The sequence below is a fragment of the Syzygium oleosum genome, unplaced genomic scaffold (genome assembly GCF_021117445.2).
Source record: "Syzygium oleosum isolate NSW1041296 unplaced genomic scaffold, Sole_v2.1 Sole_v2.02, whole genome shotgun sequence".
NCBI classification, from domain to species: Eukaryota; Viridiplantae; Streptophyta; class Magnoliopsida; order Myrtales; family Myrtaceae; genus Syzygium; species Syzygium oleosum.
The window spans coordinates 10,524,556-10,548,008 of NW_026607486.1; the positions used below are offsets into that span (position 1 = coordinate 10,524,556).

Genomic DNA, 23,453 nt, shown 5'->3' on the forward strand with positions numbered 1-23,453 from the left:
TTCGTGACCAGTCATGACTATTCAAAAAGTTAGTTGGATAGCTATTTTTACTATATGAGATTGAAAGATGGGACTTTGATTTTTTATGTTAGTATATGTTGATTATATATTGATAGCAGCTAAGGATATGTTGGATGTTGAAGCAACACTTGAGTGCTGAGTTTGAGATGAAATATTTAGGTTCTGCAAAGAAAATATTGGATAGGGAGATTTCACGTGATAGGACTGGAGGAGATTTGCTCTTGTTTCAAATGAAACATATTGAGAAGATTGTAGCACGTTTTAACATGCAATCAAAGAAACATGTGAGTACACCTTTAGCCAAGTACTTGAAACTTTTTGATAAGTTATTACAACAGATCGAGGAGGAGGAACAGTTATTCTATTACAGTGTATTATGTATGCCATGTATGCACTAAGACTGACATTTTACAAGTTGTGAGAGTTCTTAGCCGTACATGAAGCACATTGGTAAAACTCATTAGGAGGCTATGAATTGGATCCTCAAATATATGAAGGGGAGAATGAATATTCGTATAGTGTAATGGAGGGACGACAATAGCAAAGAGACCACAAGTTATATGGATTCAAATCATGCTGGCGACTTGGATGAGTACGGGTTTTTAGTGAGATACGTGTTTATGCTGGCAGGTGGTGCAATAAGTTGGAAGGTGTCCTCATAGGAGGATCATTTTGCCTTGTCTTCAACTAAGACAAAGTACATAGAAATGACTTTTATGGCAAGGAGACGATATGGCTAAGAGATTTGCTCTCAGATTTTGTGTTGGAGCTTAAAAGCATTGTTATACATGTGACAGCTAAGATACAATATACCTGACTTATTATCCGATTTATCACAAGCGAATGAAGCATATCAATATCAAGTACTATTTTATCCAAAATGTAGTGACAAAGGGTAAGATTGTTGTGAAGAAAATCGCAACAACAAAGCACCCAGCAAACACAATGACTAAGCCTCTCTTTGTTTTTTGCAAAAATTGAATTTTGTTGGGACTCAATTGGCATTTGTAAAAAATGAACGTCCATCGAGACATTGGGAGAGCTGGCATAGATGATAACCACTATAATTTGGTTGTAAATGCCGAGCCAACGTGAAGAATTGTTAAATTATATCTCGAATTTAAACCAATTACGAAACTCGATCCAATCGAAAAATATAGATCGGTTTGTTAAATCGAATTTAGTAAGAAATAGATCTCAACATCAGACTCTCTTATTTGGAAGAATTCTGTGTCGAAGAATTTGCCTAAATTATATTAAGGTAGGGGCACATGCATATAATATGTTTTGTTGGCATTATCTATTTTTGTTTCTTCTTGAGAAAACCGCACAACAAAATAAATGGGTAATAAGGACGTCTTCCAGCGGCATGGGAAGTTTTCTTCAGTAAACGCGCAGAGAAGTCTTTAAGTCGCGCATAGAGCTCTGGATACCGTGGATTTGTGCTATGAATTATATACCTAAACTTATTAATTTTCTTCACAAAAACGGTAGATTTGAGCATAATTTAGGTTAGGAAACACTCGAGCGTGTGAGCAGCTCAAATTTATAATTCTCCTATTTGACTAGTTGATTATTTGGGCTGGCTTTCTCCGTATACTAGGTACTGACACTTTAACCAGGGTTTTTTTAACTGTTTCTCACTTATTTTTCTAGTGATTATTTTACAACAATTGTGACATCTTTTCATCCCTATTTCTTGATACATACATCTATTTGGGTCATGAAAAAGGCATTCCACTAAATATGAAGAAAAGATGGCTGATATTATAAAACTGAAAAATAAATGCTGAAAAATTAAGAAGTGAATATTTAATTCTCAATCCTTTAAAAGGTAAAAGTCGAAATAATTTCTTTTAATAATAGATGTTTATTGAATAGGAAATCTAATTAGCTTTTTATTATATATGGAATAGCGAATATCATTGACAGGTTTTGACAATATGATTGATAAGATTTTAACTTCCATTGAATATTTTATCATCTTCTCATTTATTGCATTAAGTGATTTTTTACTTAAATAAATAACTAAATTGTGTGTGGTTAGAAGTTATCAAACGCAATTTTCATCATTTATTGTGGTTACCATATACATCCGGAGAGTCCAATAGAACCATCAACTGCTGGGGCTCTCTCATATAATAAACCTCTTGCTTATAAAAAGAAAGGTCTTTTCTTTTTTAGTCCAATCTTTCCTTATAAATGCAACTTCTGGGGCCACCACTCTTGAGGACCCTCTTCCTCTTGCTATAAAATTAAAACTACCTAACCCCTCTCCCACAAAATATTAAATAAGAAAGAAAACAAGAAGAAAAAAAAGAAGCCTCTCATTATGGTCTATGGGAGAAGAAGCACAGCCTCCTCAATCTCCGATGTCTTCACTCTCAACCCTCTACCATATCCAGTCCTTGTGATCCTGGCTGTGATCTCCATCTTTCTAGGCATATCTTGGTACTTCAGCTATGAATCCGCGGTCGAAACCGCCGAAGAGCAGATGAGTTGGATTCTTTTGGCAGCGCCTATCGTTCTGATACTGCTTGTGAAGCTCCTATCCACTATGGATGATCCACAGAGCTTCTTTACCGGGTCGCCTTGGGGCCGGCGCAGGGCAATCAACAGCTCGCCGTCCGAGGGTAGCTCGCCGTGGGGCGTGGCGGCTCTCATCGTGCTCCTCCTGGTTTTGCTCCAGTATCAGTCTAGCTTTCTTGAGAGCTGGTTTGGTTGAAGCTTTTGAAGATGATGATGATCATGTGAAAGCTAAACTAGAGGTGTTTATTTTGTCTTCTCTTTTTGCTCTTTTTCGTTTGGATGGGTGATCAAGAAGTGGGGTTTCTGTAATTTGGATAAAACTGATGTATAGAGTGTTGTATGAGGTTGATGAGATTAGAGAGAGGTTGATGAGATGGATCAGTAATCTCTTTTTTTCTGTGTAATCTGCAAAATATGAAGCCTGTAAATTACCAATACCAGAGTTACATGATGAAGTTGGGTGATATATATGTTGATCTATTGGAATCTAAGCAGCTAAATTAAAAAAAAAATTCCAAGAGCATCTCTTACCGATGATTTTAGTAGAAGAGAACAACAAACACAAGAATTTGTTTTTAAGTTTAAGAAAGATGCAAGAAGAGAGAGGTGGATGAATTCAAACCAGAAGTTAGAGAATGGTCAACATCCAGAAACTGATTTTCTCCTTGACCTGTGTAGGTCTGAGCAATTAGTTCCGTTTTTCATTTCTTTTGTTTTTTTCCTGAGCAACTTGGTCATTTCCTAAAGAAAGTATAGATGGATTTCCACTAACCACGACCTTTTTCTTCTAAGTAATAATTTGCAACGACATTTTCCTATTTGACGTGAGACGTTTGGCGTTGCATTAGCTAGGGGAAATACTACGGTCCAATCCACTAATTTATGGGACCGGTCTTGTATCTAAACTGGATCGTTGGATCAAAAGAAAAAACTAATTCCAACGGTCAGATGGTTTTGAGAAGATAATGACTTGCGAATTTTTAAGGAAACACACTAAGTGTAAGAATGCCGATGTTATTATTATTGATTAAGAAAAATTACGACATATGGAGTGAGCGTGTGGCTTTTTTGGTAATGGAGAAACAATTCTTTTTTTTTTTTTGCAGGACAACTTTGTTTCTTTCGAATTGGGTACAAGTAATTCAATCATAGACAAAAGAAATTATTAAAGTTTCATCTGTAAATAGCTCAAGGTTAAGTGGATCACGCCCTTCTCCAATTTGGTCATATGGGATCCCCCACCTTTTAGGTGGATTAAATTAAGTACTGATCAAGCCTCTAAAAGCAACCCATGACTTGTTGGTGCAAAAAGCTTATTCAGAAACGAAAGGGGTGACTCACTTGGTGATTTTGCCGCATTTTGTAGGAATATGTTCGTCGCCACAAACAGAACTACGGGCTTTTTGATTGAGGCTCAACTTCGCACGACAATTTGGTTTTCATCATCAGTGAGATTGACTCTAAAGCCATCATTGATCTTGTAAGTCCAGAGCTTATGATTAATAATGCTAGCTTTGCTTACTTAAAGATATTTGAAGACTGCTAAGCTCTGCTGACCGGCTTGCTAATCTTAGAATCGATAAGTGATTGGATACTAAATTCTTTTCATTACCTCCTAGAGAGTTACTTCATGTTTTTTTAGGGGATAAAATTAGGATAGTAAATTTATGAAGGAATATTACAATCCTAGAGTAAGTTAAAAAGATAATTACCTAATAAGTCCTCAACTTAGTGTGCGAATGTCAATTTAGTCCTAAACTTTTTAATTTTGTTAATTTATTCTTAAACATTTGTATGAATATTCAATGTAGTTCTTTTGGCCAATTTTTGCAAAAATGGCTAACGTGATAGTCCAATCATCGTCGATCATCTTACGTGGTATATCGCCACGTTAATGATTGCTAACGAAAATTTTTTGGAATGACTACATTGAAATTTTGCACAAAAATTTAGGTCAATTGGCAGAATTAAAAATTGAAAATTGAATTAGCATCCATATAATAAGGGTAGGAATAATTGGACAATTTCTCCTGGGTACGACAAAAGCATACGGCAGATTTTGAAGTCTTGTCTAAAGAAATGACCTATTCTGAAATTTTCATACAATATCATGATAATTAGATCTTCCACTCAAAACCCAAAAGTGAGTAAAGCAAAATGTACTGCAGAAAAACAAAAACATTAAATCAAACCATAAAATTGCCGACGGTGCATAGTGATTTCATCAACTCAATGAATTTTCTAAATAACCGCCGTCAGACTTCAATTTCCGTCTTCCAAATCGATGTTTTATACATTTCTTGCATATATCTGGCTGAGGAGAAGTTGCATGACGAGTACTATCAACATACTTAAACAGCGTCGCGCGCGCAGCGTTAGAGTACTTATATCATCACATAACCACCTGCTCACTGGACTAAATGAATTTCGCATGAGCGTCCCTACATACATGTGTCGCGTGATGCAATTGGTAGGTACACATGTAATATAAATGATTAGCAGAGTAGCTGGTTTGGTTACGGATCTTCTATAGTGGCATATGTATTTCATAATAAGGGTATATTTGTTTCGGGAAAAATTTCATGATAAAGGAAAATACTTTCTGTGAGACCATTTTTCAGGAAAATACTTTCCCTTCCTCAGGTTAGAGAATTCATTTTCCTAACATTAAACATACATATTTTCTTTGACCGTAAATGGTTTTTCATTAACTAATCATTTTAAGCAAACTGAACACATGACCGGACAACTAATTCGCGAACAATTCTTTTACTCAGACAAACACGTCCTAAAGCTAGAAATTTAAGATTACACAAAAGTCCTCCTTAATTGATCAAATCAATCAAAGCGTTTCCTCCGGGTCCATCTCATATGCACTCACTTTTCTTCCTTTCCCTCCCTTCCTTTCCTTTTCCTAGTAATAAGGATAATGTTTTTGTGTGGTCACTCGAAAGCAAAGGTCACCACAACCGATCGTGACATGATTTTGTTTGTTACGTGATAAGCCTAGCCGACCTCTGTGAATCGTGGTCCCCGTCGCAAATTGAGTGGCCATCACGAAGTGGCCACGTTCTTGCTGGTGCTTGCTCCATGAAGTTTCTCGGCTCTTCCTATTGTCAAATCGTGGGGCTAAGTATTACATGGACCGGCTCTATTAAAACCTATCAATCGCGTCTAAAGAAGTTATATGACTTTAAAGTATCTTCTTAAAAAAAACATAGATTTTTTATGTAATTCACATCCTATGATTGGTTCGGTCTATCGTTTCATCAGAATTATATATTAGAGATAATTATAATATTTTCTTGATTCTCCGTATCTCTCCGCATTGTGCATATATATTATTTAATTGTGCATATCCCTGATTAATTATAATTGTTACGGAAAATCAAGATAAATATCTAAACTATCTTTAACATTATACATGAAGATTTCAATTGTTATTTTTCTAATCTTGTGCTCCCTGCCTTCCTTCCTTTTTCTCCTTTGATCTTGTGTTTGTCTTTTTTTTTTAAAGCTGTAAGAAGAGAAAAAGCAAAATAGGTCATATTCAATATTTGGTGTACTACAATCACCTTACACGTTAGAAAATTCAGGATATAATTAAGTTTTAAAAGCCTTAAAACTTATCAAGAAAGTACAATTAAGTTCTAAAACTTTCAAAAAGTGCAATCAAGTCCTAAAACTTGTCACGAGAGTGCAATCAAGTCCTATCAAGTCCTAAAACTTGTCACAAAACTGCAATCAAGTCATAAAAACTTTCAAAAAGTGCAATCAACAGACAGACTTGACTGGACCAATTTAACAAATTTTAAGACTTGATTGCACTTTTGAAAGTTTTAGGATTTGATTGCACATTTGCGATAAGTTTTAGGACTTAATTATTCTTTTTAAAAGTTTTCGGACTCAATTGCAGTTTCGTGACAAGTTTTACGACTTTCAATATACTTATCCCTTTAGTTGTGCTTGTTAAGATTGATTCACGAAGTTAATTTAAAAGGACGATACTTACGTGCATTTTAAGTTTACGGTGTGATTTGGTGATAAATTATTCTTCCTCGTTGTCTCTTCTTTTTGTCTTTTTCTTTTCTCTTTGAGTAATAATTTCCTTTTGTACGTCAAACTTTTTTTAAAAAAAAATTCTTTCGTAGAAAGCTCATTCGTGCCCCCGGACTTCTTTATAAATACATTATTTAGTGGAAAAGTCATGTGTACTATGATCAATTATGGTACTTTGTATGCATCATTTGTATCTTTAAGCACGGAGCCACATGAGTATAGCTCAGTTTAGGTTTGTACGTACTATTTCTTGTATCAAATTCTTTTCGTTTGAGGATTCTTTTCACGGGACTGAACTTAATCAATAATTATATTTATTAATTACCCATAAAATTTCTATATTTTTTGTTCATTTTAAGATAATCTTGACTAAAATACCTGGGCCAAATTTAATTTCTCACTTAATGATGCGGGAGCAACCAACCTAAATCCATCGATAAAATTGACACTATCGATGCTCATTCAACCTAAGGTAGAATTCAGTCATAAATTGCTTCGATTGAGCATCGATAAGGAGGCTATCAATTAAAAAAGTGGTCGATTCTTCTTTAGGCGCTCAGATATTCAATATCATTTCACCAAGATTAATACTGATTTCAATTTGGATTGATAGCATATCGATGGGAGATTGTTCCAAGCAAGTTCCTAGGACATTTGCTGATTTATTGAGGTGGTTATCGTCTCATCAAGACCGGAGCACGAATTTTGGGAGATAAAATGCAAGGCTCAAGATTTCAAGTCTCCATGTGTCATCATTGCATTATGTCCTAATTGTTTTGTGAGTCTCGAGAGTCAATGTCCTTAGTCCTTAGTTCTGAAGTCCTTAAATGGTTGGGTAGTTCCCATGTCTTTTAATGTTTGGTTATTTTCTATGTCCTAGTTTTCCTATAAATAGATGAGAGTCTTCCATTGTAATGGGGACCAGACTTTGTTGAATGAAAATACAAGAGATTTTCTTTTGTGGGAGCGATTATCTTTAGAAAGTGGATAACTCATAAATCGGCTTCTTTATCTAGATTACTCCTCGGTGGTGAACCAAGAAGTACTTTATCCTCGACTGGTGATTTATCCTTTAGGCTCTGATGGTGAGCTTCTCATATCCCGAAGTCTTTTACCCTTGACGGGTGGCTTGTCCTTTAAGCCTTAGTGGTGAACTTCATCGATCCCGATCTTCATCCTCGGTTGATCGCACGTCCTTTATACCTTGGTGTCGATTGTATTCTATCCTTCATTTTCCATTTTACCCTTCAACTTGCATGCCATAAATACACACCCATCCATACACATAGTCCCGATAAAACTCATTTCCAGAATCACTCGCCCACACATGCATTACTTAAGCTCCGTTTTTTTCACGGAAAATGAACGATTTAAAAAAAATATTTTCCTGAAAGTGATCGCTTGTATTGATTACAAATATGAAAATGAACAAATAATATTTTCATCATCCACAAAAGTGTTTCAACATAAATTGTTGTTGGTACTAAAAATATTTTTTATTGATTAATTATTTTAGGCGATACAAGCATTCATTTTTAGGAAAATATTTTCCAAATTGTTTATTTTCTGCAAAACAAACACATCCTTATTTTGATCAAAGAGTGTATAATTGATGAAAATTTGGGTGAATTATTTGGCCGAATTTTAAATTTTCCTTATTTATTATGCCAATTCAGTCCTAAATTTGGCCAAATTTAATAGATTAAGACTTCACATAGCGTTCATGCGAATGATGGAAATTTGGGCATTTTCGTGGGGGAGAAAATTAGGAAAATTTAAAATTTTCTATCTATTTGGCTCACCTCCACGCATTCCAAACTCAACCTTAGGGTTGTGAAATTGTATGCAAATAATCATGTAAATGCACGTGTTTAGCTACAGGTCGAATAAATGAAATCTTTACCATTTCTTAGCATGCCCAATGGCATTGATAAAAAGGAATGCTTATGATCATGAATTTATTAGAAAAAAGCAAAATGACCACCGGCTTGATTTTACATGATAATCTTGATTTGAGCAATAACTCTTCTTATGAAATTATAGAATGAAACGATCATTATAAAAAAAAAATTAGTTGTTCATTAAACAAAACATATACTGACAAATATTCTTCACCAAAAAGCACAAGTATTTGACTTGTTTAACATATAAACTAGATTGAATGAAAATAATTTATTCTTTTTTTTGTGTTAAAACATTATTTCACATCGCTTGATAACGTGTCCTATATTATGTTTATATTCATGTGGTCACCCTTCATCTATAAATTTAAGCTTTTTCGTTGAACTTTCTGATATGGTATTAGAATAAGTGTTATCCCTTTTATGTATGTGTATCTACCCCCATCATTCAAATTTCATGTGCCGCATCTAATTCGGGAGTGTTTGGATCAGCATTTGGAAAAGATTTTGGGGCTCTATCTGAGGGTGTTTGGTTCAACAATTGGAATGGATTTTGGGGCTCTAAAGTCTGTTGCACGTGAGAATATGCTCTTTATGGTCAGTCTCCTTCCATCAATATGTTTAAGTTTTTGTATTAGATTTTCTAACATTCTGGAGGTTAGAATGTGCAAGCCTTTTGAAAATGCCTATTGGCATAAGGGATCTTGACTCAAAGTGCCGTCATTTAAAGCAATGAGCATTTGGTCATCTTCAAAGTATTACATGATAATTAGCAATGGCCAACTACTTTCATTAGGGTGTGATAAAAAAAAACTACTTTCATTATGCTCACGAGAGTCTCCACGTCTCATTGTAATAGTAAAAATCCACTTTTGATATGTTTATTTATGCATTTATTCCACCAAATAAGTCTTTAAAATTTCTGTAATTTGTCTGATCAAGTCCATACATTTGCACAACTTTTTTCTTTTTTGCTCTGCTTCTTGCAGAGCGCGGGAGTCGAACCCTGCACCCATGATACTAGCGTTCCCACCTCCCCACCTTTACCAATAGGACCGCATGCCTATTGGCGCATAACTTATTTAATTTGCACTAGTTCCAAATCCAGGTAAAATTGACATGTCCATTGGAGTCGGTAAGTGTCCAAGTGAAAAAACATGTAGCTACCGGGGGGCAATCAACTCATGATTGGCACTAAGAACTATGAAAATGAAGAACACGAGAAGACATTTGAAGTTTCAATTGTTTTGTAAAAAATGAATAATTTGAAAAAAAAAATTCATAAAAATAATCGCTTGTATCATATGCAACAAATGAACAAATGAAAAAAAAAATTTCATCATCTACGAAAATATTTAAATATAAATTATTGTAAATAATAAGACATTTTTTATTAACTAAATATTTCAAATGATACAGGCGGTTATTTTTATGAAAATATTTTTCAAATCATTCATTTTTCACGAAATAAATAGAATTGTGTAATGAGTTTTTTTTTTTTCGAAATACGAATTCTACCCTCAAGTTGTTTTACGTCAGACTCATATCAGCTCCAATGGACATGTCAATGGAACTTGATTTAATTTATATGTGCAACTCCAAGGATATATAATATCAACAAACCTCGAACAATAACAACTATAATACAAAAAAGAAAACAATCTCTATTTGTGCGTACATGCACTGGTTGTCTCATCGCTACAGAGTTCGGCTGCCTATGAAATCAACTTCTCCCCGTTTCTCTTTCCCTGCGCAATTTGGACTTCACATATAACACCCGCTCAGTCCAACCTTCGCAGAGGCCCGAACCACATGGACTGAAACGACCGGTGGTACGACACCATCACCAGGAGCAGCACCACGAAGATGGCAACACCCCAGGGCACGCCCCCTCCTCCGCCGCCGCCGCCCCCACCGACACCGCCAGGGAGGTGGGGCTGCATGGGATGCCGCAGCTGCCGCCAGGAGAGGAGGTAGTTGAGCCGGGAGGCCCCGGAGTAGATGTACACGAAGAGGAAGGCGAGGAGGGGGAGGAGGAAGAGGAGGAGCTGGAGGTTGAGCACGGAGTAGCGGAGCTGGGCCTCGTAGCGGGCGCGGCCGGAGAACCAGAGCAGGGAGACGGCGATGAAGAAGACGAAGAGCAGGTGGAGGGGAGGGGCGGACATCGAGGCGAAGGTCTGGTTGGTCCATCCCTGCTTCCACTCCGGGCCTCTCCTTCTTGGTTGAAGCCAATCCATGTGAATGTGATCTCTCTCTCTCTCTCTCTCTCTTTGTGAAATGACCAGGGTCTGAGAGATATGTTGGGATTGTTTCAGGAAGTGTTGATGGTTGGGGAGTGTGTCTGGGATAAATGCTTGGAGTGTGGTTGGAGTTTATGATATGTGGAGTGAGTTGCACTCAAAGATGATGCGAGCGCCAGAGATACCATGCTTTTCTTCAACCATGCATCGACCAAAAAGGGGTGTACGGAAACGGAACACACATGGATTCCTACCGAAAAAGCTTCAGTGAGTTTTGTTCTGCGAAAAAACACAAAAGAGTGCACCAGCCGGGAATCGAACCCGGGTCTGTACCGTGGCAGGGTACTATTCTACCACTAGACCACTGGTGCTTTGTTGGATTCGTTCTATCAACAATTTATATTTGTTGGACAAAGCAAAGAAAGAGCTTGCATTCCAATCATGCTATTGACCTTCGTGATTTCTTGAAGTCCATTTCCTTCCGGAACACTGCTTTCCATGCTAATAAATTCAGTAAAACATGTTTGGTACGACTAACAAAGCAATTATGTAGACTTGTTATTTGAAGAGATAATCATCCAAAAAATCCTAAACCTTTTAATTGTACAAATTTAGTCTTAAACCTTTTGAAATTTTGCCAATTCAATCATAAACCTATTATTCGGATAATTGGCCGAAAGGACTACGTTGACAAATTATCGCAAATTTAAGATTAAATTGACAAATCATCAAAAGATTTATGTTTAAATTGGCACAATTATAAAGTTTAGGATTAGATTGGCATAATTGAAATATTTAAAATTATATCGATTACTGTAGAATAAATTTATGACTTTCTGAACAAATTTCCCATACTTTGGATGACATGTAAAGTACAGCCAATCATTGTGTTATTATCGTTGCAATGCTGAAAAACCGAAGAGTTTCTTGGTGAGGTAGAATGTAACATCCCACGTTTCTAGATATGTGATTGACCGCCCAACCAATATGAGTCTAGGCCACTGTAAGACAGTTCAAATTCAACTGCCTTCCCTTTCCTTTTAACTCGAGATCTGTCCGAACCTCAGCATGCACTTACTAAATGATATTGCTAATACTTGATCATGTCCAACTTTTGACGTAAATGCTATAGACAAGAAGTGACGTAGAAAATGTAAATTGAAATCGTATAGGTAATGGTAGTAGAAGGAAGCGAAAATGGAATTTGAATTCGAAAGACATCCATTTTACAAACCAGCAGCACCGAAGCAAGCGGGTGCAGCGCCATTGCTAAACCAGCCAAGGCATGATTGCATAGACATTACATTTGCCATTACCAATGAGGTGCCAGCCCCTTGTTCCCTTTCTCATGTCGGCAAAGCGAAAACTTCACAATTGAAGCTCAAACCAAGACTTGGCGTTTCGGTAGTGTCCTCGACATGCAGGTCAGAAGCTTCTTTGCAAAACACAATACTCGAATGCCACTGCATCTGCGTACATGCCTCTAAACAGCATAAGTGGTGAGTCTTGTTTGTGTTTGACGCCATTTGGATTAGGGGGCATTAGATGACAACTCCACAGCAACAAATGGGTGAAATTCCAAGGGAACTCTGCTGAGACAGCTGCGTGAAGACTAATACCCGACATGAAGAGATAAAACCTAAAGATCTACGCATACTATACAAGGGAGAGCTGGGAAAAAGCGGACTTGACCACTAACCTTGCTTTTCATTTTATGGGCACGTCTGCAGCTGAACATTTAATCGTTTGCCTTTGAGTTCAAGCCACCAACTATGCTACTGGAAGAGCTATCTTGTACACTACGAGGCGATGAACAATGACTAGAAGAACTCCTTTCTGCAGTGTTACCATCCTTCCTCGTAGATTTCATAGATGATCTATGTGGTGATGATGAATCCTGCACAACAATGAATTAGAGTTTTTTCTTTCCATAGTGACAGGTTTTACAGAAATGGTTCGACAAGGACAAAAACCAACATCGTCTGTCGCAGACCCAGGAGTCTTTAGCTCCAAGTCTGTTGAGACATCGTTTGAACTACCAGACTTTTCATGCTTCTTCTCCTTGCTTTTGTCTTTTTTAATGCTTGAGACAAGGGACTGATTTCCCAGCTGCATAAGCGGAGGTGCATAATGGCCTGACAACTGCTCAACCTGCATGTTAGGTGTTGCAAATGGAAGCAAAGTCGAATGGCAGTTAGGGATGACACTGGGATTGGGAGTTGCATAGAAAGGGTAAGGCTGAATAGGTGGATGAACAGGAATGGGACCAGAAGGCACAGCTACGGGCACCGGATATGGGTATGAAGGTGGGGCCATAACCACTGAGTGATCCATAACAGGCCACGGATACATGGCCCTAGCTCTCTGTTGATACTGAGCATTAAGGCTCTCAATTTCAGATTTTAGAGAGGCCTTTTCTTCTCTGAGATCATTTTTCTCCTGCGTCAACTATTTTAAGAGGGAAAAGAACATATCACAAGGTGCCCTATGATTCTTAACCTTAAATAAAAAGAGACTAAGCATAAGATTACCTCACAAGATTCTTCACAGAACGTACTATATTCAGCTTTGAGTTGGTTCACCTGAGCGGTCAAATCCTTCAGCAGTTGTATAGTATCTGATATAATTGTCGCTTTGTCATTTTTTGGCCTATCAGGATCTGCAAGTGGAAGTAGCTTTCACTTAAGATACTATTATAGTGAGTTTTTCTTTTGCCACTCCAAAGATGTGCACGCAGGGTAAAGCAGCTTGAAAACCAAAAGCTAAAGACATTTGCTTATGGGAAATATCATTAAACTATCAGCATTCAGCTCAAGATTCAGATTGTTTGAGGGAGGAAAATTTACAGCTTCAGTGCCAAGACAGCAGTAGGAACAGGAATAGTTTGACAAACTTCTATTTCAAGGGTTGAGAAAACCAAAAGATAAAACTGTGCTTCTAACTTCTTAGGGTATGAAAGCACACAACTTGGGAAGTTTCAAATTATATTAATTTCAGACCCTATCAACTAAATATGGGACAAAACCATTATGAAAGGTGCTTTGAGCATCCTACAAACATTGATAAATTAGACTTTGCTAAATTAATCGCCAAAGTCTTTGCTTTAACTGTCTAGCTTTTGGAAACAATGAAGATACCAATGACAAAGTCTTTTCTTTTTTCTTTTTTTGTCAGAAAGTGAAAGCTTTTCTGCATTAACTAAATGCAACTAGAGTTGAGTGTCATTTCCTTTTTAAGTCAGTGCCTGAGTTAACTGTCTATGTTTATTGTATGAATGAAAAGAGCAAATTAGAAAAAAACATCGGCAGAGTAGAAAGCTGAAGTAGGATGTGGCAAGCATACTAAACAAAGCTATATTTTCTACAATTTTCAGAAAAGACTTGTGAGAACCAGGCACTTTCTCTGGGGAAGATATAAAGGAACAAAGGCTAGATAAAGATCCTTGACAAGTAAATGGTGAATGTGAGGTAGTATGCACCGATGGGAAAGCCAACAAAAAACTGAAAAGAGAGACTGAGGATAAAAGACAGAAGGCAGCACATGCTTTAAATCTAGGTAGAGACTAACTAGCTAAGAAGAGCCAAATCGCTATAACACGTACACAAAGGGATTGATTAAAAACATCTCAAAAGATTACACTATCAACTTGGGAATTTTAGATAGGAATTAAAAACATCAACAGCCTAGATCGAAATATAAGAATATTTATGTGCAACCTATAAATAATTGTGTTGTCAGACTGTTAGCCAATCAAGTAAAGCACTGAGAGCCAGTGCTTTCGAAATGCAGAGGAGACACCAAGAGATAAACTAATCCATCAACAGAGTAAGATAACGGTATTTTTACAAAGGTAGAGGGAAGTCGTCATCAGGATCGATGGCCCTTCATCGCTCAAGAGGAAAAATTTGACAATTCAAGGTTGAAAAAAGAGAAGAAGAAAGTCTTACTTATCGCAAACATTAACAAATGAAATGATGCATTCATCAAATAAGACTATAAAGTAACTACAGGCACTATACTTATACACCTAATGCAGTAAGAGCACAAAAAACAAGAAACACACATCAACACTCCTTCACAATTAACAGAGGTCACAAGCATCACCTAGCGTATTTCCCAACTCGATAAACTGGTCGTTCAGTCGATCCCTCCTCAATTTCTCACGGTCCGCCTTCTGACTTTTCCGCACAGCAACTTCATCCCTGCTGCACGGGGGGGAAAAACTCAATGCATTAAAAACCAATGTCTCCATTTAGTGGGGTGAAAACGGGTGTCTCCATTATGAAGCACCCTTTAGCTTACTTCGTCTGGTCTTTTTTTTTTTTTCCCCTCTTCTTTTGCCCCTAGTCTTAGTAAAATCCAGATAGTTCAACAGAACAAAGAGTTTTACTATAAAAAGAAAAAGCTAAGCTTAATCAACCTCTAAGTCAAATTCCTATTGACTTAGAGCTCGCCACCACAACAAAACGATCAAGAAAGTTCCCAAAATTAGTGCCTGGACATTGCAACGTTCTGCCTTCGAAGTGCATGCTAAACCCACCAAAGCAATTCAACCATACCCTTATAGAAAAGAACCCAGGATTCTTTTTCCTAAACCATCCTCGTAATCGACGAAATCTCGGTCCAAAATCCACCCACGCAAGCAAGTCAAGAACCGAATTGGAAAGATTTGGAAAGGGTCGGGGAGTGGCAGAACCTGGAAGTGGAGGGAACGCGGGGCTCCGGGGCTGCACTTGGGGTTCGCGCGGATTGAAGGAGAGACAGAGAATCCGGTCTCGGCGGGTGATCCATTCGATGCGGACTGGCACGAGATGGTGGTGAGATCGCGATAAAGCTCGAGCCTTTTTTGGATTTTGGGTTATCCGGGGAAGAAGAACAGTGGCAGAAGAAGAAGAAAGATTGGACCTTTATCTTTTCTGGATTGATCGTCTCTCTCTCTCGCTCGCTCTCTGGGCCCAAACCGAAACCTCGTGTTCTCTTCGTTGGTTTTCTGTTTTTACCGGTTTAATATTGGACAAAAACATGCTTTCATATTTTGTCATTACCTTCTTTTTCTTTTTCTTTTTCCTTTTTTTTTTATGGTTTCCCCTCGGATTAGACCAAGGCGAAAATGAGTCGAGCTACTACTTTTGGTCCTGACTCGATAATTACTCGAGATCAACTCGCCAGATTTCATATCGAAACTCGGGCTTGAACCATTCGAGCATCTAGTCGAGTCCCGTTTATGTTCACCTATATTCGGCTCGACAAGATCGCGAGTCTAATCGAGCTTTTGTTGTCTTTGTCAAGAACATTTACAAAAAAAGACACATGAGTTGGTAAAGTATATATTAACCCTCGTACACGTGAATGGGCGAAAAAATGTCCAAGTTTATTTTACTTTAGCTCAAGCTCGAGTTCATAAATAATTCAAATATACCCAGTAGAATTTGAGGACTTGGATTTTCCATCCAAATCTAGCTCGAGCCAAATTTTTGAAACTCAATCGAGCTTGAGTCAAGTTCCAATCCCCAAGTATACATTGGTATGGAAAGAAAAAGAGCGATGAATGGCGAAATTTCTCTTGACTGAGATAGATAAAGAAAAAAAATTGATGTATAAGAATCTAAGTGCCCAATGCCAATTTTGCCCTTCCTTTTGCACAAAATTACAAGCTCAAAGACTTATATAATAAAAGTTGGAGAGACAGATGTGTAATTTCGCTAAATTAATTTTTTCCCAACAAAACAAATGCAAATCCCAACATTTTATTCACCTTTATTTTGGAAAAATTGTCCAAAAAGTCATAAACTTATTGCACTATTGCCAAATCAGTCTTAAACATTTTAATTATGCCAATTGAGTGAGTCCATTTAGTCCACTTTGGCTAAAAATTAATGATGTGAACGTCGACCATCCTACATGGCATGAGCGGCGTTAACGTAAATATTTTTTCAAATTTGTTGTTAATTTTTAATTTTTCCTTTTTTTTCTTATCTTCTCTTTTCCTTTTTTACTTTTTTTCTTTTTTTCCTTTTATCCTCTTTTCTTTCTTCTTTCTTTTTTTCTTTTTTCTTTTCCTCTTTTCCCTTTTTCCCTCCGCCTCAGGCGAGGACAACCCTTCACCAACCTGAGGCCAATCACCGACCATCGACGAGGCCTAACGATTGTCGGCGGAGGGAAAAGGAAAAAAGAAAAAAGATAACAAGAGAAGAGAAAAGGGAAAAAATAATAAAGTAATAAAAGTTTGATAAAATATTAAAATATTATTAAAATTTATTCACGTCAGCGTCGGCTGTGTCACATAGTATGGCCGGCGTCCACATGAGCGATTTTCGGTCAAATTTGATCGGATGGACTCAATTGACAAAACGTGAAAATGTTTAGGACTCAATTGGCACAATTAAAATGTTAAAAATTGAATTGATAAAAGTGCAATAGATTTAGAACTATTTTGACAAAATTTTCCCCTTTATTTCCAACCCAATCGAAACAACACCTTCTTTCCTTCTACTTTTATTTTTCATGCTTCGTTTCTTTCAGCTCAACTTTTACAATCACTATTTTATAATTTTCCAAACAAATTATAAAGGCTCGTGATAGAAAGTTAAAAAGTTTGAAAACGTACCTGCTCATTAGCTCGAGCTTAGAAAAGGGTTCAAATTATAGATGCAATGGAGCACGACAAGAGAGAAAGACATGAAGGAATCTATTAGTTTATTCATCATCAAACCTCGATCAGATTTACAACAAGAAAATGAAAAATCAAAGTGTTTCCTCATAACAAAGAGGGATAACGACCCACATTGCATCGTCGATCTAGAAGTCGCAGTCAATCGAGCAAAATTCAGAGAGAGAGAGAGATGGCGTAGGCGGGGGAACATTGTGGAAACGGCCTTCTTCCCACCCTCTTGAATTCACCGATGCTTCATGCTAGCGCCGAGGCAAATCAAAATGCTATTCTTTTTCTTCGTGTCATTTTAATTTAATTTGTGACAACTTTTTCTTCTATGTTTTGCACTCACTATTGGACACTCTTAGGACAGGTATTTACGTATGGAATCTTCGATAACTTTTATAATCCATTAAATTTTTATACAATAGTATAAACTTTACAGATAAATAAATTGCAATTTCATTATCTTTTATCCTATAAAAAGGAGGCTCTAAAATTGTAGGGTTAATACCACGAAAAACCCCAAACCGGTATACCTGTGACAAATTTACCAAACACTAATTTTTTTATCACCAAAAATCTCAAACTGGTACACATGCGACAAATATACCCCAAACTAATTTTTTAATCACCAAAACCCCCAAACTGGTACATTTGTGACAAAGTTACCCTCCGTTAGTTTCCGTTAAATTGGATTAATATCACGAAAAATCACAAACTTGTACATACGTGACAAACAGAGGGTACAACTCCAAACTAGCACACCTATCAACTGCCACGTGTCATCCAACTCAATAATTTGACGGTAAAATTTAACGGAAACTAATAAAGGGTAAATTTGTCATAGGTGTACCAGTTTGGGGTTTTTGGCGGTCAAAAATTCATTTGGGGTAAATTTATCGCGAGTTTACCAGCTTGGGTTTTTCATGGTATTAACCAAAAAATTTATGAGGAGAAAGATGGTGGATCTAACAAAAAAAAAAAAAAAAGGGCAACCTTCTGGCCAATAAGACAAATAAACTGAAGAAAACCTTGTCTCAGGCAAATTGCCCTTTTGACTTCAAAGGCTTCAACTGAGAAGGTCCAAAATGACCTTGAAAATTTTGCTAGTTAATAAAATTACACTTGTAAAAAGAATATGGGCTTAAAAGCCAGATTTAGAATAGAGTAGAGGTACTTGAAACGGATTGATCTCTTCCAAAAGAAGTCTCCTAACTTAAATGTTCCATTCATACAGATCCTCTGTCTTCTTATCCTCTCTTTATCATCTCCCAATCCGTGTTACTTGAACAAGATCACAGTACTGATTTATTTAGCAGCATGCGTGTCTTATGATTTTCCAATGAGGGAAAAACAAAGCACAAGGAACTCCATACCAAAAGCATATTGGATATATTAATATATTGCACACCTTCGGAATTCACTCATTGTGACATGAGCAATTCCACACACATTCAACTTCACTCGTGCAACACTTTGAGAAAAACAATTGAACAGCGATCCACTGATCTCATTTTCTCTACTCCACCATGCCTTCCCACTTTTCCTCTTAACTCCACGTACTTCCCCGATCGAAGTCGAAGTCATTATTACAGCAAGCACAATCTGAAGCAAACCCTTGAGTGTTGGGTAAATCAAAAGGCATCCTACTATCATCAGGGAATAATGTTTTGCAAGAACCTAAGAATGAGGTGGGAATGGAGGTAGAACGGGCAACTTTCCGAGCTTGGGGTGTTTGAAGTACTTTGGAGGAATTGTGGGGAGAGGAGGGAGCTTAGGAAGTGGTGGGCATGGAGGCTTAGTGAAAGGAGGTATCTTTGGGATGGGAGGTAGCGGTTTGATTGGAATAGGCGGTGGAAGAGGCTTCTTGAATATAGGGATTGGTGGTGGGAGTGGCTTCTTGAAAATGGGAATTGGCGGCGGGAGTGGCTTCTTATATACAGGGATGGGGGGCGGTAGCGGCTTCTTGAATACAGGGATCGGGGGTGGGAGCGGCTTCTTGAATGGTGGAGGAAGCGGCTTCTTGAATATGGGGACTGGGGGTGGTAGCGGCTTCTTTTTCGGGATCAGTGGTGGGAGTGGCTTGAATTTCGGCACTGGGGGAGGCAATGGCTTCTTAAACACTGGTGCAGGTGGCGGGAGCGGCTTCTTTTTCGGGATCGGTGGTGGGAGTGGCTTGAATTTCGGCACTGGGGGAGGCAACGACTTCTTTTTCGGGATCGGTGGTGGGAGTGGCTTGAATTTCGGCACTGGGGGAGGCAATGGCTTCTTTTTGGGGATCGGTGGTGGGAGTGGCTTGAATTTCGGCACTGGGGGAGGCAACGGCTTCTTAAACACTGGTGCAGGTGGCGGGAGCGGCTTCTTGTACACTGGCACCGGAGGTGGCAATGGCTTTTTGTACACCGGCACTGGTGGAGGCAACGGCTTCTTGAACACAGGGACCGGCGGAGGGCAAGGCTTCTTGAAGATCGGCACTGGCGGAGGGAGGGGCTTCTTGTAGATTGGAGGGAATGGAGGGAGTACCTTTGGTGGGAATGGAGGGAGGGGTTTCTTGTAGATTGGAGGGAATGGAGGGAGGGTCTTTGGTGGGAACGGAGGCAATAGGTGGCCAAAATCCTTTATTGGAGGCAACTTTGACAACGGAGGGTACTTGAAGAAGGGCCAAAAGAAGGCTGAGGCACAAGTAGAGGGTGATATCTTGAGCTTGCCAGATAGGCCAAAAGTGTGCTTGCCATTGGCTTTGGACTTGAGGACTATCTTTGAGGACTCTAGGCCATCTTGGGCAGGGCATGGCGTGGCTTGTGCACTGTGAAGCTGTGCATAGCACTCTTCTTTGAGCTTGCCACCTTCCACCATCTCCTGTGGGAGTGAGACCTGGAACATGCCTTCTCCATCCAACTCCCCCACTGCTCTGCGCTCGAACTTGCCTTGCGCGGTCTTGCAGTCGATGCTCACTCGAATCCCTATGATGAAAGATCAAACGCACACAAACAGATTGTCGATCGATTAGAACTTTAATTCGTCTAAAGAAATAATTATAGGTGTAATGATACAATTGCCCTAGAGATGAAGCACAGCGAGTGTAATGCATGCAAATTTAAGCAATTGCATGCATTGTATGGACAAGCCAATGAGCTGTTCTTAGTTGGGAACAAGAAGAATAAATAAATGGAGTACCAGAAAATGCCTGGCTGGGCTTGACGTTTCTCTGTGCACAGTCGCTACATTCCATGACTCCAAGAACCTCCACAGTTGTCTCCTCTCCATGGCAGATTGTGAAAGCTAACAGCAAGAACACAGAAATTACTCCCAATATCCTCATCGAGACCCGTGCTCGGTTCCCCCAATGAGTTATGTGAAAACCCCGAACACCAAAAGAGAAAAAAGAGAGAACGAACTTTCACAAGCTTGAGAGAGTCTCAAGCGCTGTACTTATGTTATCAATCTCAGGCATGTGTTATATAATGATGCTTGAGCAAGTGAGGGTTTTAAGCATTAATGGCTTCTTCACCGACACTGCAGTAAAGGGCCTCACATGGAGTTTAGGGACCAATATTGCGATGAACCCTTAATAATAGGAGGTTCCGAAAAGACCCTAAAACATGTGCTACGTCACATTATCAAGACTCGGCATTGAAAGCCCTCAACTGCTCTCTATCTATCTATCGATCCCTAATAGTTGTCTGCTGCTGCTGAGTTGTGTCGACTGTGTGAAAACGTAACTAATTTTTTATCGACATATACATGATGAAATGCTGATGGCGTACCTAACCCGAGCTTGATTGAGCCTGATTTTTCCTGGCAAAATAGTTCGCACGCTCTCACCACTTGGTCATAGAGTAAGTCCATGCAATATCAAGTTTTAGCCGAACCCATATAAAGAAAAAACCAATTTGCATGGTACTATTTATGCAGTGGTACGTTGGTGCTTATATGGGTTTGAACCAAATCTATAAACATACCCAAGAAAGAATCAGCTGCACAAAATACAAGTCTCCATTTTCTTCCAATTAAGTCACTCAAATTGCTCTCCTCAATACCATCTACTCGGGTCGAATTACATCCGTGAATTTAAGCATCTCACACAAAGCTCACTCATTAGACACGGGTCGAGTATTATGAGCTCTAACGTGATTCGAACTATACTTGACCTCCTTGGCCCAAATTAACCTAAAGTCTAGCCGGAGAATGTGTGCATCGGGTCAAGGGTAGATTTTGCGTAAGCTCAGCTGCTCGAGAAGCAGAATTCAAGCCAGTTGACCAGCTCTCATGAATACTTTTCATTCAAATTTTAGGAGTTTAACAAGTGTTTGGAGGCATCTCTTCACAATCTTTCTTTATCTAAGTATATAACAAATATGTGAGAGCACCTATTCACAACAATTGAGCAATTAGGGTAAGGCGCCATCATAAGGGGGGAAATATTCTCCTGTAACTGAATCCTCCATAACCACAAGAATCCTTAGTTAGAATAGGATTATAACTCAACATCCTTTGAAATTTTGAAATTTTGAGAAGAGTTGCTCTTTGGAGAGCACTATACCATGAAAGTTGGTTGTTGTGTTCGGGTAGAGTTATTGTCGATCATTGACCTCTATAGTAGAATCACTCACGGGGCAGGTAAACGATCTCTTTTATTTTATTTGACCCTGTCAAAAGGTAAGGATTTGGGACAAAACCAGACCATTCATTTTGCCGAGAGCTGTTAGGATACGTACTTCTTCATTGCATGTGCATTTATGATGTGTAGTTCACACAGAAACAGCTTGAAAGTACAACCAAAGTCATGCTTGGCAACATCTAAATATCAAACCTATCATGTGAACTCACTCTTGTGTGTACAACTAAAAGCTTTCCCTTTGAAACGTGTGGACCTCGAACGATGTAATTTTTTAAAGTATTTTGTTAACGAATAATCCGAAGCAACAAAACAAAGAAAGATCATAGTTCGCTGACACAACGTTTTGCTCTTGTTAAGTGTAACCAATGTTTTGACAAATTGAAATATTCATTATCACGTATGATTAGTAAGTATCTTTAGAGCATTCTTTGTTAATGCACATGCAAGTGACGCCTCGAGCTGTTATCTTGCACCTATTGCATCTACCCTCATGATTGAAACCACTGTTGGAAATAATGGAGAGAGCAATTAATTTACAATAAGAAGGAAAAGAAAAAGCTGGAAATGAAGCATGTGGCTAGATTGCAGCCATTGAACCCACACTGGTTAAAGGTTCTTGCATTTAATTTTGCACAGGAATATTGTTGATTGTGGATACAGATTATGTGCATTACTAGTCACATTATGCAAGAATAAAAGATAATTTCACTAAGGAAAAATTAATGATCAGGCATAGCACACCTGTCTCTATTCAGATTTAGTCAAATTTTACCACATGAATGCTAATTGCAGGGTTAAGCAATTTAACCATTCCATGTGAAGAGCGTTTGCAATCAGCTCATCTTATAATTATCAAAGCTTGAAAACAAAATTCTCTTTTTTAAGTTTGGTATGATGGCCATATCCGAAAACCTTTAGCTCATAATTACCATTTTTTTTAACTATTGTAGAATCGAAAACTAGCTATTTTTACTATAAGTGAAAAAAAATAGCTAGTTTTTTTTTTTTTTTCTTTACCAAAAAAAAAAACTAGCTATTTTTTTTCACTTATAGTAGAAAAGAACACACGAGTTGCGTGCAAAGAGAAATAGTGAAAAAAAAATGATACTAAGAGTGTGTTTGTTTCGTGGAAAATAAATGATTTGGAAGATATTTTCCTAAATATGATCGCTTGTATCACCTACAAAAATAAATAAATGAAAGATATTTTCATCGTCCATAAAAATGTTTAGATATAAATTGTTATCAATAATGAAAAAATTATCTATTGATTAATAATTTCAAGTGATATAAGCATTAATTTTTAGGAAAATATTTTTCAAATTATTCATTTTCCACGAAATAAAGGAAGCTTAATGAATGATAAAAGAGTATGTCCAGATTTTATTCCGTTTTATAATATATTTTAACTTGTCCTAAATGAAAGT

The 23,453-nt window shown here is 37.9% G+C and overlaps 4 protein-coding genes and 1 non-coding gene across 8 annotated transcripts; 1 reads left to right on the top strand and 4 right to left on the bottom strand.

The window, feature by feature from the left end:
- The first annotated feature begins 2,242 nt into the window (after positions 1 to 2,242).
- On the top strand, positions 2,243 to 3,014 carry LOC115690291 (uncharacterized). Its single transcript, XM_030616607.2, has one exon. It carries the CDS (start codon positions 2,354 to 2,356, stop codon positions 2,744 to 2,746), a length of 393 nt encoding a protein of 130 aa, XP_030472467.1. The 5' UTR covers positions 2,243 to 2,353; the 3' UTR covers positions 2,747 to 3,014.
- Positions 3,015 to 10,291: 7,277 nt separating this feature from the next.
- Positions 10,292 to 10,747, bottom strand: LOC115688728 (uncharacterized). The gene has a single exon (XM_030614641.2). It carries the CDS (start codon positions 10,745 to 10,747, stop codon positions 10,292 to 10,294), a length of 456 nt encoding a protein of 151 aa, XP_030470501.1.
- Positions 10,748 to 11,050: 303 nt separating this feature from the next.
- On the bottom strand, positions 11,051 to 11,121 carry TRNAG-GCC (transfer RNA glycine (anticodon GCC)). Its single transcript has one exon. It is a non-coding gene; the product is annotated as a tRNA-Gly (tRNA).
- Positions 11,122 to 11,932: 811 nt separating this feature from the next.
- On the bottom strand, positions 11,933 to 15,723 carry LOC115688709 (transcription factor bHLH121-like). Of its 4 annotated transcripts, none has more exons than XM_056309019.1 (6): positions 15,447 to 15,723; positions 14,855 to 14,952; positions 13,282 to 13,409; positions 12,728 to 13,198; positions 12,450 to 12,647; positions 11,933 to 12,351 (listed from the first exon to the last, which is right to left on the bottom strand). In XM_056309019.1, exons 1-5 carry the CDS (start codon positions 15,539 to 15,541, stop codon positions 12,489 to 12,491), a joined length of 951 nt encoding a protein of 316 aa, XP_056164994.1. In that variant the 5' UTR covers positions 15,542 to 15,723; the 3' UTR covers positions 11,933 to 12,351; positions 12,450 to 12,488. The 4 variants fall into 4 exon arrangements, with proteins under 4 accessions (XP_056164994.1, XP_056164993.1, XP_030470486.1 ...); XM_056309018.1 differs by having other exon boundaries at positions 11,933 to 12,339; positions 14,855 to 14,955; XM_030614626.2 differs by having other exon boundaries at positions 14,855 to 14,955.
- A 3,053-nt stretch (positions 15,724 to 18,776) lies between these two features.
- On the bottom strand, positions 18,777 to 20,847 carry LOC115688747 (proline-rich protein 4-like). Its single transcript, XM_056308640.1, has 2 exons — positions 20,583 to 20,847; positions 18,777 to 20,368 (listed from the first exon to the last, which is right to left on the bottom strand). Exons 1-2 carry the CDS (start codon positions 20,725 to 20,727, stop codon positions 19,086 to 19,088), a joined length of 1,428 nt encoding a protein of 475 aa, XP_056164615.1. The 5' UTR covers positions 20,728 to 20,847; the 3' UTR covers positions 18,777 to 19,085.
- Positions 20,848 to 23,453: the final 2,606 nt, after the last annotated feature.